Source organism: Xiphophorus maculatus, chromosome 14 (assembly GCF_002775205.1).
Source record: "Xiphophorus maculatus strain JP 163 A chromosome 14, X_maculatus-5.0-male, whole genome shotgun sequence".
NCBI classification, from domain to species: domain Eukaryota; kingdom Metazoa; phylum Chordata; class Actinopteri; order Cyprinodontiformes; family Poeciliidae; genus Xiphophorus; species Xiphophorus maculatus.
Genome location: NC_036456.1, coordinates 23,752,229 through 23,763,745, shown reverse-complemented (window position 1 = coordinate 23,763,745; position 11,517 = coordinate 23,752,229). Strand labels below are relative to the sequence as shown.

Genomic DNA, 11,517 nt, shown 5'->3' with positions numbered 1-11,517 from the left:
AGTTCATTGAAGCTTTAACTGCCTTCAGGAACATCTGCTGTTTGCCTTTATTGTTTATACAAACAGTCTAGCAGGTGTGTTGACATGAATCATTTAACAGGTAAGATCATTTGAAACAGACCGTCCCCCAGGTGATAATATTTTACCTTTAGCCCAGTATTAAAATAAAAGAAACTTCATTATTCTAATTTGTGTTAAACATGACAATCTCACTCACTCAAAGACAAATTGGTCAAAATGCAAAATTTAAGCAAATACTGAACAAATAAAAATACAAAAAGACAAGAAAGTTTGTATGTGGCGTTTGAATGTTCTGTATTTACAGGCTAAGGTTCCCTTCAAAGACGTGCAGATTAAAAATCTCCTAAACCTTCTGGTCTGTCGGTGCCTCGTCTCTCAGGTGTTTAAGTCTCACCCTTGGTGGAAATCCTATCCTCCCTGTTAGCCTCCATAATGTCTAAGCTACTGAGCAGCATGTTGCCACGGTAATAGAGACCAGATAAATATAGAGAAAACATAAATATCTCAGTGTTGAAAAGACTTTTATTATGTTATTATCAATAAAAGTTGTTAATGAATAACATTTCAGTTGGAATACTTTAAAAAATTATTAACCTGCTTTATTTAATGTTTTGCATATAAAACTCCCTGAGGACACAGGACTTTTTTTTTCTTGCTTTCCTTCACATGAACTATGCAAACACACCCTGGACTATTTTGCATACAGTGATAATTCAGTGACAGGGGTATTATCTGTATTTAAAGATCCTCAGTTAAAACGCATTTATTATTTTTTTTGGTGCAAACCAAGGGTTAAAATTGATCAATTAATATTTGTTTAATATCTTTTGGTCAAAAAATAAACAGCAGGATATGGGACTGCACATAAAAATGGATCTTTATTAATTACCCTGTAAAAATAGTACAAAATCGTCTCAGCAGTTTGTATGAAACTCTTCTTTCTTTCTTTCTTTCTTTCTTTCTTACATAAAGTTTATATTTTAGATCATTGGTGGAAAATCCAGGTTCTTTTTGATTTTGCATATTAATTTGTGATGCTTTTGTATCCTAAAGGAAAATATGTAAAACTTCATATATTTCATAAATGAGATATTAGCATACATTACAAAGAACAACCTTAAATTTCAGCAGAAAAGCCTTCAGGGTGCAAAGTGAACAGTAAATACATTATTACTGAAAGGGAAAGCAATACAAAAATAAAACGTCCTTTGTGTCCCTCAGGGGGAGCCGTACATAACCAACCAGTCCAAAATTATTTACAGATTTCAAACATGTAGCTCACAGAAAACATTCTGAAATTGTAGCAAGATTTTAACACACAGAAAACATATTTTAAACCAATACAGTAGTAGCTAACATTTTATTACATAGTCATGGTACACAGATACCGTGATCCAGAGAAAGAAGAAATTTTATTTTCATTTTTTATTGCTTTTATTTGGTTATTAACCTTTTTTTTTTTTTTTGTTATAAGGTCTAGTGTAAAGGTTAATTATGTAAGAAGCAGCTGATAATAGCTCAACTACATTTAGTGACTGTAGATTTATGAAGTATAAAGAATAGCATAAAGACAAATTAATACAAGTTAACTTCTTGTATAAAATTGCAAGAATATACAGTGAGATCAACATGTCTCACTCTAACATCAACCTGTCACGATTTGGTGGTGAGGCAGACGCAGCAGACGCAGGTAAGATGAATAGTAGATTTTAATAATGAAACACACAGTGTTTCATTATTAAAATCTACTATATTAAGCACGGCCGTGCGGAAGCCAGGGCTCGACGCCGGTAGCAACTGTAAACACGACTGCAACACGAAGGACTGAACGCACAATGGACGAGGACGCAGAGACACAGGTGGCACTAAATACACACGGGATAATTAGGGAACGAGAAACACCTGGGAGTAATCGAGGGGCGAACAGGACAACATGGAGACACAGAAAACTCGAAATAAACACACAGAAAACAAAGAACATGACACAAACTAATTTTATGTTAGATTCATCATCTACCAGAACAATTAAAATATTTACAAAACACTCACAAAGAAAACAAAGTCATGTTTTACTGATGTTTACCTGATTGGTTCTAAAAAACAATCATAATACTATTTTACATTTAATCAAAGAGCACAAACTAAACCTCAGACAAGATGAGAGTCAAAAAAGGTTTGACAAAACAGTTTTACAAGAAAATCTTCCATTTAGTCATTTTAATCAGTAAAAGAACCATCCTGGTTCAAACACCTGATGACTAAACTTCATTTTAATTATCAACTATGTTCTGCATTACATAGGCCAGTCGCAAAAAGCAATAAATGAATTAATCACACGATAAAATGAGCTCAGTAATTTCTGTTTGCATGATTTACCATTTGTCTCTTTTCTCTTTCTACCAAAAACTGGATGACAAAAGTCCACGCTGTTTGATGCACCTTATTCTATCTGACAAAACGAGGCAGAAGAGTGAGGAAAAAGTTGAACAGCAGGATAGAGAGGTTCGCTGAATGTATCTTTGTAGGTGTGGAGACGGGTGAGGTTGTCATGAGAAACTCTGTAGAAAGAGATGCTGCCAGCTTTCCAATCCAGATACACTCCAATACGAGAGCAGCGCAAAGCGGAGACAAAAACACGGTTACTGTTGTGCTGAACGTAGCAACCGTCCTCTGAGCAAATCTTGCACCAGGATTTATCATTCAGCCCCAACTTGCAGTCCTCTCCATCTCCTTTTCTGCCGATGCTCCTGTACGTTAAGCCAACGGTGCAGGGCTCCACCAGCTCCAGCTCAAAGTAGCAGCGCTCCTGCAGGCCCTGTTCACACAGAACCTGCAGACACTGATCAAACCGTTCTGTGTGGTCAGGATAAGGCTGCTTGTTCTCCACCCAGGTCACCTTTCTGTTCCCTTCAGAGAGAAGCAGCTTCTTGTGTGCAGTGTTGGAGTCCAGGGTGACTCTGCAGGCATCTGGAAAAACAAAAACTAGTAGTTCAAATATACAAAAGCTCATACCCCTGACTTATTGAGGATAAATCCTGGCATGAAGGAGAGTAAAGTACCTTCCTAACACTGTGACAGAAATGCAGCAATTATTGTTCTAATTCCTGAATATTTAAATTGAGACATATTGCTAGATTAATTTTACAGAAATGTAAGTGTGCAAGTCTGTTTTGCTATTTTAGAATTGGCTTTCTTTACTTTTCTTAGTCCAGTTTGGCATTGATGTTATCTTTGTTTGATTACCAGAAATAAAATAACAACCAAAGAGTCAGTTACTTACACTTCTTAAATCCTGGTCTCATCCGATGGGGTCCAGGATGATCAAAACTTTAAAGAGAGACCAGAGTTAGAAACTAAAAGCCTTTAAGATTATAATACAATCCAGAGTATTGTAATTACTGTAGTTTCTTGATCTGATGTTGCTCAGAAAAAAGCTTAATTCCTGTTTCTCCTGGATTGTTGTAGCTCAGGTCCAGTTCAACCAGGTGGGACGGGTTGGACTTCAGCGCTGAGACCAGATGTTCACATCCTTTCTCTGTGATCAGGCAACCAGACAACCTGAGAAAATACAGAGGTTGATGCAACTGTTGGATTAATCTGCATAAAACCTTAATACCAATATTGTGTAAAATAAATGTAATCAAGATTACATCTTATATTTGTTTCAGATTCAAGTTTTGACATTGAAGAATGAATTACATTATATTCCATTACAGCAGCATAGGGAACATATGTTTTACATCAATCTTACCTCAATATTTTGAGTTTGCAGCCAGGACTCGACAGTCCATCACACAGCATCTTCACACCTGAATCCTTCAGATCGTTGTTGCTCAGGTCCAGATCTTTCAGTGGTGAAAATGGGAACTTTAGGCCAAAGACCAGATGGTCAATCCACTCTACAGTCACTTTACAGTCTTTTAACCTACAAGGCGTATAGAGAAGTAAGACTTAATGTTGCTTAAATATATATGGTCATAATCTAAAGCAGGGACAGTGCTACACATGGATCAATTTCTTCGTATATAACAGAACACCGTGTCATGTCATTCCTGTCATCTAAGAGCAGTAAACTGCCAACAGTTCAGATAAATTCACCAAAATTAGACAGGAACTAACAAAATGTTGTGCCTGTTGGAGAATCTCTGTTCTCCAAGGTCTCCACAGTGACCAGACCTTTGTGACCCAATGCTACAGGGTAGGAGTCCCTAATCATGGACTACTGTCCTGCATGTTTTAGATGTGTCTCTATTCTAGCATGCCTATTCAAATGACTGCATAATCTCTTCAGACCATGGAGTACAGTGAACCGTCGTTATATCGCGGTTCACCTTTCACGTCTCGCTGCTTCACGGATTTGCATCGTGCTTTGTGTTCTGCATTCTGATTGGCTAAACAGTCTCTCCGCTTCTTCTCTACCTATGTGTCAACAACGTTGCGGTTTAATATGTACACATACGTAAAACAGCTTGCCATATTTAACATAATCGATGGTGGCATGTCGGCTTATAAGAATCTTTTTGCCCAGAAGAAAAAAGAGCGACAACAGCTACCGATAACTATGTTCTTCTCTCGACAAAACACACCTGCACCGCAGGCTTTAGAAGAAAAAACCGCTACAGAGCGGAGTCAGGATGCAGCGGCTCAGTCAGAACAGCAGTGAAATACATGTGAGTCACTATTTGTCCCACTGTACTTTGTTTTGTTTTTTTCATAATCATTTTTTATTTTCTCCTTTTCTAATGCAGTGACTCGGGTCACGGTGGGGCGGCGCTGATCTCCGCAATTCGGGCACAGGAATCCGCCTTCAGTTCGTATTAAAATTATTATTTTACAGTACAGTAGTTATTTGTAAAAAAAAAAAAAAGTTTATACAGTACTTTTAATATGTTAAACAAATGTTTGGGCTTGTAAAAAGGTTTTGTTCTTTGGTTTCAATTTATTATGGAGTATTTCATTGTATAATAATTGTAAATAAAATAAAGGTTCCTACTTCGCGGATTTCGCCTATCGCAGGTTCTTTTTGGAACGTAACGCCGCGATAAACGAGGGTTCACTGTTCTTGAAGCAGCACTCTCATGCTGGCAAGATCTTATTAGATCCTACAATCTATGTAAGAACACTTTTATCCTTTGAACTAAACTCATTTATATTCAAAACATCTTAAAACAGATTATTTTATTATAAATAGAAAAATGAGACTCACACTGCCTTTTTACTGCTTCTCACTGCTGGAATGAGCCTCCTCCTGCCTTCATCCGTTGTGTTGTAACTCTTTAAGTCCAACTCCTCAAGTTCATTCTTGGACACTTGCAACATGTAGGCCAGGGCTGAGCAGTGCAGGGGAGTCAACTCTTTTTTTGGACGGCCATCCATTTTAAGATATTCTTGAATCTCATCTTTGACTTTGTTATCTCTCATCTCAACCATGGCCTGGAAAATGTTGATGCAGCTATCTGGAGACAAGTTCTTTCTTCGGATTGATCTCAGGTAAGTCAAGACTTTCTTGTCTGTATCATCGTTTGGGTCCACAGATGTCAACATTCCCTGAAGGGCTCTTCGGTTGGGTTCAACCATGAGGCCAAGGAGGAATCGCAAGAAAAAATCTAAATGACCATTCTTCTTCTGCAGGACTTTTTCAACTGTCTTCTTTGCAAGATCAACTAAAGCATGATCTTTGTCCTCCAAGTCAAGAAAGTTCCCAAGCTGTTTGGTTTGCTTGGTTACAAAACATTCATAGACAAAGAGAGCTGCAAAGAACTCTTGGAGAGTCAGATGCACAAAGAAGTGGATTTTTCTCTGGTAGAAGATTTCTTCTTCTCTAAGAACTGTGTTGCAAAACTCAGTGTAGATAGAAGCTTCTTGAGTGTCGATATTGCTGTCTCTCAGGTCTTCCTCATAAAAGATTAAATTATTTTCCAGAAGCTGGTTAAATGCCAGCTTCCCAAGTTTCAGAAGAAACTCTTTGTGTGTCTGTAGAAGCTTCCCTTTGTGTGGATTCTTCGTTTCATATTTTCTGCTTCTGCGTTTTGTTTGAACAAAAACAAACTGTGCCATCATCTCTGTCAGAGTCTGAGGGATTTCAATGTCTGGCTCTCCACCAAAGACCTCCTGGAATAAAACAGCAGAAATCCAACAGAAGATTGGAATCTGGCACATGATGTCAAGACTTTGTGAAGACTGGATATGTTTAGTTATTCTCCCAGCAAGACTTGGATCATCGCTGAATCTCCTTTTGAAATATTCCTCTTTCTGAGGATCTGTGAATCCTCTTATCTCTGTCACCATGTTGATGTGCTCTGCAGGGATCTGATTGGCTGCTGCTGGACGGGACGTTATCCAGATGTTTGCATCAGGAAGAAGGTTACCTTTGATGAGGTTTACGAGTAGGTTACCTACAGATGTTGCATCCCTTAGAGATGACACTGTCTTCATGTCCCCAAAGTCCAGTGAATGTCTGCTTTCATCCAGACCATCAAGGATCACTATTATCTTCGCTTTGGCATAAGTCAAGGAATCTTTCAGAGGTTTTAGCGCTGGATGAAACTCTACCAGCAACTCATTGAGGCTTTTCTTTCTTGTAACCAGATTCAACTCTCGGAAAGTAAGACAGAAAACAAAATCAACATCTTTGTTTGCTTTCTCTTCAGCCCAGTCGAGGATGAACTTCTGCACAGAAAAAGATTTTCCAATGCCCGCAATTCCCTTAGTTATGACTGTTCTGTTGGGGTTCTCCTGGTCCGTCAAAGGTTTAAAGATATCAGTGAGGTTCACTGAGGAATCCGATGATGGCTGCTTTTGAAGAGGGCCTTTTAGGTGTCCAAACTCATGTTCTTCAGAAAGTTCTTTATTCTCACCAATGGTGATGTAGAGAGTTGTGTAAATACTTTTCAGTGCAATTTGTTGGTCACCATTACCTTCACCTGTGACTGAAAATTTATTTTGCATTGCTTTTTGAAGGTCCTTTTTTGGTTTTAAAATGTCTTCCTCTCCTGTGAAAATCAAACACACAGTAGTGAATTCAAATATCATGTTATTAAATTAAGCTTTAACTCTCCCTTTGCTTGAAAAACGTCTTAAGAACAGTACATGTAAGTTGTGATGAACTGTAAGAAGTGATAGAAATAATTTTTAAATTACCATCTGTTCTTTTGGGTTTCTTTCCACATTTTGGACAACATGTATCCACTGTTGAAGGAGACTGGTGTGATTCTGAGACAGCGCAATCTCTGCAAAACCGGCATCCACAATACATTTGGACTTGGTCTGCTGAATCCTTGTTGCACTTTAAACACTGCAGTGGTTGGCTAAAACAGGACAAACAAAACATCAAAATTCCTGTTTTGGTATATGTCAGTCACAATAAGGACAAAAAAATCAATAGATATAGTTTAAGAGACAAGACAATATTATCATGTTGGTGTTGTTTGAGGACACAATTGTAAAAAAAAGGCAGGGAGAATTTTGTAAAAATGATTTTTTAATTTAAAAAAGGGGAGTGAAGAAAACCTACAGGGGCCGAAGAAATGAACATAAAGGAAGGAAAACAGAAGGTGAAAAGGAAACTTGATAGAAGCTCCAACAAGCAGTGAGGGAAACTGAATATCTTAAAAGCTGCAGGGAAGACAGATGAGAACCAGGAGTGAACAATCAGGCGGATGAGGAGCAGCTGTATGAACCTGACAAGGGAAATGAGTTTACAAATATAAGACAAACGGAGAAATGTTTTCACAAATCAAAGGTTCTGTAAGGAAGGTTGGGTAGTTTACTCAATGGTTGACTAACAGTAGGGTGATGCTTGTGCCAAAATAGTGAAATTTCCAATATCTGTTTTCACAAAAAAAGAAAAGGTTTAATAGATCACATATTGTGTTTAATAAATCACATATCAAAGCACAGCTTTACTGCAGAGGTTTGCCAGTTTACATACTTTGTTTATGTAAGGATTTAGGTTTCTGTGTTTTCAGTTAATTGAGTCTCTGTATTGTCCAGTCTACCCATTGATTGTCCCCAACTGTCCCTCAGGTTCCCTGATTACCTCGTGTATTTAAACCCAACTCTGTCTATTGTTCCCTGTCTGATCCTTGTCGTATCTTGTCTTTGTCCCTCTTCTCCATTCATGTATTCTATCCAGTTGCTACCAGGACCTGAGCTCCTAGCTGTCTGCTCACCTGTGCTGCCTGGACTTCTGTACTCCTTGTTTATCATCATTAAATCATAATTTTTCACACCACAACCTGGGTCAATCCTCACCACCTCAAACCGCAAATAATGACAGTTTAGAAATCTTGTGTAAACTTTTTCAGAACAATGTTAAATGGAATAATTTACCCTGGAGGCGTTTCAAGAGCAAAAAAAGGCATTTCAGCCTTGGACCTATCGCTCTTCATGGACACATTGCTTGGAGTTGAAGGCCTGATTCTTGAACTACAAACAAAAAAAGTATTTTCATTAAAACTAATATGTTAATTATGTTCTATGTTCATCATCCTATCAAAGAAATGTAAATAAAGTAACAAATATACAAACTCTGTTTTGCATGAATCCACTTGCCTCTGATGATTTACAGAAATACTGAAGCAATGTTTACATTATTTCATACAGTTTTATAATTGACAGGTTTCAAGTCAGCAAATAGTTTTAACTGTAATAAAGAAAATACATTTTACAGTGTGCTATAGAAGCAAATCCCTCTAATAGGAAAAACAACTTATGATGTTTCTAAAATACATTCAGGTATTTCTTTTTTAAGCATGATAAAAAAAGGAGCAGATTTACCTTGGAGCTGGTTCATCACTAAAAAGCGGTGGAACAAACTTGGATGAATCGCTCTTCACCGACACAGAGCTGGCAACTGAAGATTCAGTTCTTAGCGGTGAACTACAAACAGATTTTTTTCTTTAAATCAAACTTTACTTACTATATTTCCACATTTCAACAGGAAAGGTAAATACAGGGACTAAGCATGATAAAAAAAAAGTAGCAGATTTACCTTGGAGCTGGTTCATCACTAAAAAGCGGTGGATCAAACTTGGATGATTCGCTCTTCACCGACACAGAGCTGGCAACTGAAGATTCGGTTCTTCTTAACTGTGAACTACAAGCAGATTTTTTTAAAATCAAACATTACTTTCTATATTGCCACATCTCAACAGGAAAGGTAAATGCAGGGACTATTATATCTGCAGTTATACAGATTTAATTAATCTTTTCCGAAATAAGAATCAAATTTAAAAAATGAAAATACAACTCCAACATTTAAAATCATGACAAACCTCACTACCCAACAAAAGCAAAAGGGCTAAAAGGATTTGTGTTAACAATTCTACAGTTTTGTAATGGTTGTATCGATTTTAAGAAGATTTTTAAGATTTTATAATCCTAGCTTTTGTTTGTGACTAAATAAATAGCTTTTTTGTTTGTTTTTATTGATCTTCTGATCTTAATATTTGACCAATAAACAGTCAAAAATGAGGCAAAAAGCAACAAAATAAATGGTTAATAATAGCATTACCTGTGTGGCGACTCATTGAGGGAGTCAGTCGACTCTGACCGCCGCCTCTTTTTCCTTTCAGCCATTTCTGCTGCAGCAACTAAAATTAAGAAAAATAAAACATCCAAGCAAAATAAATCAGTTGTAGTTTTTATGTAGGTTCAGTGATTTCATTTGAAGTCAAGCTGACGAGCTCTAAGTTATAGTCATTGATCCTCAAACATGTAGAACTATAAAAACATAAGATTAGTGTCAGCTGGTGCCCAGACGTTTCATTCCGGGTTTATTTAAATGGCTGTTTTTTTTACATTTCACTGTTCACTGGTGATACTAACAAAAAGGAAGGATGCACATGTTTAAAAATTGACATAACATGCTATGTGATATTTTTTTATTCATGTTAAAAGTTTTTGCTGACATCTGCTGTTATTTAAGAGGAACTACAAGCTTATAATTAGAAGCTTGAAAATTCACATTTTCTTATTTTAAAAATAAAATCATCTAAGCATCAGCTAAAGCAAAGTAAAAGTAAAAGTAAATCTTGCAGGTGCATGTGTAATAAAATGCCATTACCTATTTAAATAATCATTTTTGGTGTTAAATCTACTGTATTATTTTCTGAAAATATCAGAGTGAGTTTAATGTCAGCAAACTGTAGTGTTAAACTGAGCGCACGACGGAAATTACGTCGCGGAGCTTTTTTGTATTCACCACGCAGCTGAAGAAACAATGCATCTTGTTATTTATGGATTATTGAAACGTGTTATTATACGTATTATTTTTTATATTAACGGCTTGCCATATCACTCATAAGCAGCGCACCAAGCGTAAACAAAAGAGCTCCGTGTATTAAAGTTCAGTCTCCTCACTGTATTTAATCAGATAAGTGAACAAAGTGTTAAAATAACATTATTCCAGGAAATAACCTAACAGATGTTTAAAAGTTAAAAATCCATGATCCATTTTAAGATGTATTTAAATGCATCATTAAAACCTAATGATGCTGGAGCAACATTTCTAAATACTGTACTGTTGCTCCGGTTTCCGCTCATTTTTCACCAGGTTCTTGATTATGAATACGTAAAAAATCAAAACAAAACAAAAAGTAAAATAATAAATAAATAAATAATAATTTTTTTAAAAAAAACATATTGAGGCGCGCGTTTGAAAATCAATATGGCTGCTGAACGAAAATACAACTTCAAAACAGTTTCGGGTTTGATTCTGTTCAGTACCAGCAGAAGTCTTAGTGTAAAGTCCAGTTTTAGTGTCTGCGCAGTTAAAACAAAATGTCTGCTGCAGAGCAGACAACAACATGTGAGAACATATCCGAGTCCGACATGAGCAACAAGAACAAAACATGCAGAAACTCACATTCAGGTTCCTCAGGTTACCTTTCATCCACCTTTGGACTGAGATTGTCCTCGGAACCAGTCCGAACCAGCTCGGCTTTATTGCGACGTTTCGGAAAGTACCTGCAATATTGTCCGCGTCTGTTCTAATCTTTTACTTCCGGTTTCGTCAGAGCAGAACTGAATCCCATTGAAGTCATAACAACATATTACTAATACAGACGATGTGAATTTTTATGTTCCCTGATGTAAATATGCAGAAACGGATTCATGGTTCGTCCAAAATGACAGTTTGTAGACATGAAGGCAAAAGTTAATGGAGTTAATCAGGAAGTGAATTTGTGTATCTGCAGATTTTCTGCTAAGCTTTTGTAATAAAAGCTATTAATAATAGACAGATTATGTGCTGCAGGGCTTATTCTGCGCTAAGCAGAGGATTTTTCTGTCTTCTATCACTTTCTATTTGATTACAGAGAAAGTAATTTCCTCTAAAGTTCACAGAGCATGACGGTTAAAACTAAAAACTACAGGAAAAAATTGTTTGATTTTTAGATGAAGGTTCTGTTCATAAAAGAATAATCACGAATAAGTAAATATTTGCAAGATAATAACAGGACTTTTCATGAAAACAACTGTTTTTCTTTCATAATA

At 36.7% G+C, this 11,517-nt stretch overlaps 1 protein-coding gene across 2 annotated transcripts; it reads right to left on the bottom strand.

Annotated features, from left to right (window-relative positions):
• Window positions 1-1,459: 1,459 nt before the first annotated feature.
• On the bottom strand, window positions 1,460-11,056 carry LOC102227716 (protein NLRC3-like). Of its 2 annotated transcripts, XM_023346892.1 has the most exons (11): window positions 10,889-11,055; window positions 9,536-9,614; window positions 9,014-9,118; window positions 8,800-8,901; window positions 8,353-8,448; window positions 7,162-7,328; window positions 5,228-7,013; window positions 3,773-3,946; window positions 3,421-3,579; window positions 3,302-3,348; window positions 1,460-2,988 (listed from the first exon to the last, which is right to left on the bottom strand). In XM_023346892.1, exons 2-11 carry the CDS (start codon window positions 9,598-9,600, stop codon window positions 2,462-2,464), a joined length of 3,228 nt encoding a protein of 1,075 aa, XP_023202660.1. In that variant the 5' UTR covers window positions 9,601-9,614; window positions 10,889-11,055; the 3' UTR covers window positions 1,460-2,461. The 2 variants fall into 2 exon arrangements, with proteins under 2 accessions (XP_023202660.1, XP_023202662.1); XM_023346894.1 differs by lacking the exon at window positions 8,800-8,901 and having other exon boundaries at window positions 10,889-11,056.
• Between the last annotated feature and the right edge of the window lie 461 nt (window positions 11,057-11,517).

Coding starts and splice junctions, on each gene's coding strand:
- LOC102227716 (XM_023346892.1), bottom strand. CDS start 9,600: ATGGCTGAAAGGAAAAAGAGGCGGCGGTCAGAGTCGACTGACTCCCTC. Junction 8,449..8,799: donor AGTGATGAACCAGCTCCAAG/GTAAATCTGCTC, acceptor TTTTGTTTGTAG/TTCAAGAATCAGGCCTTCAA. Junction 7,329..8,352: donor GCTCTTGAAACGCCTCCAGG/GTAAATTATTCC, acceptor GTCCTGTTTTAG/CCAACCACTGCAGTGTTTAA.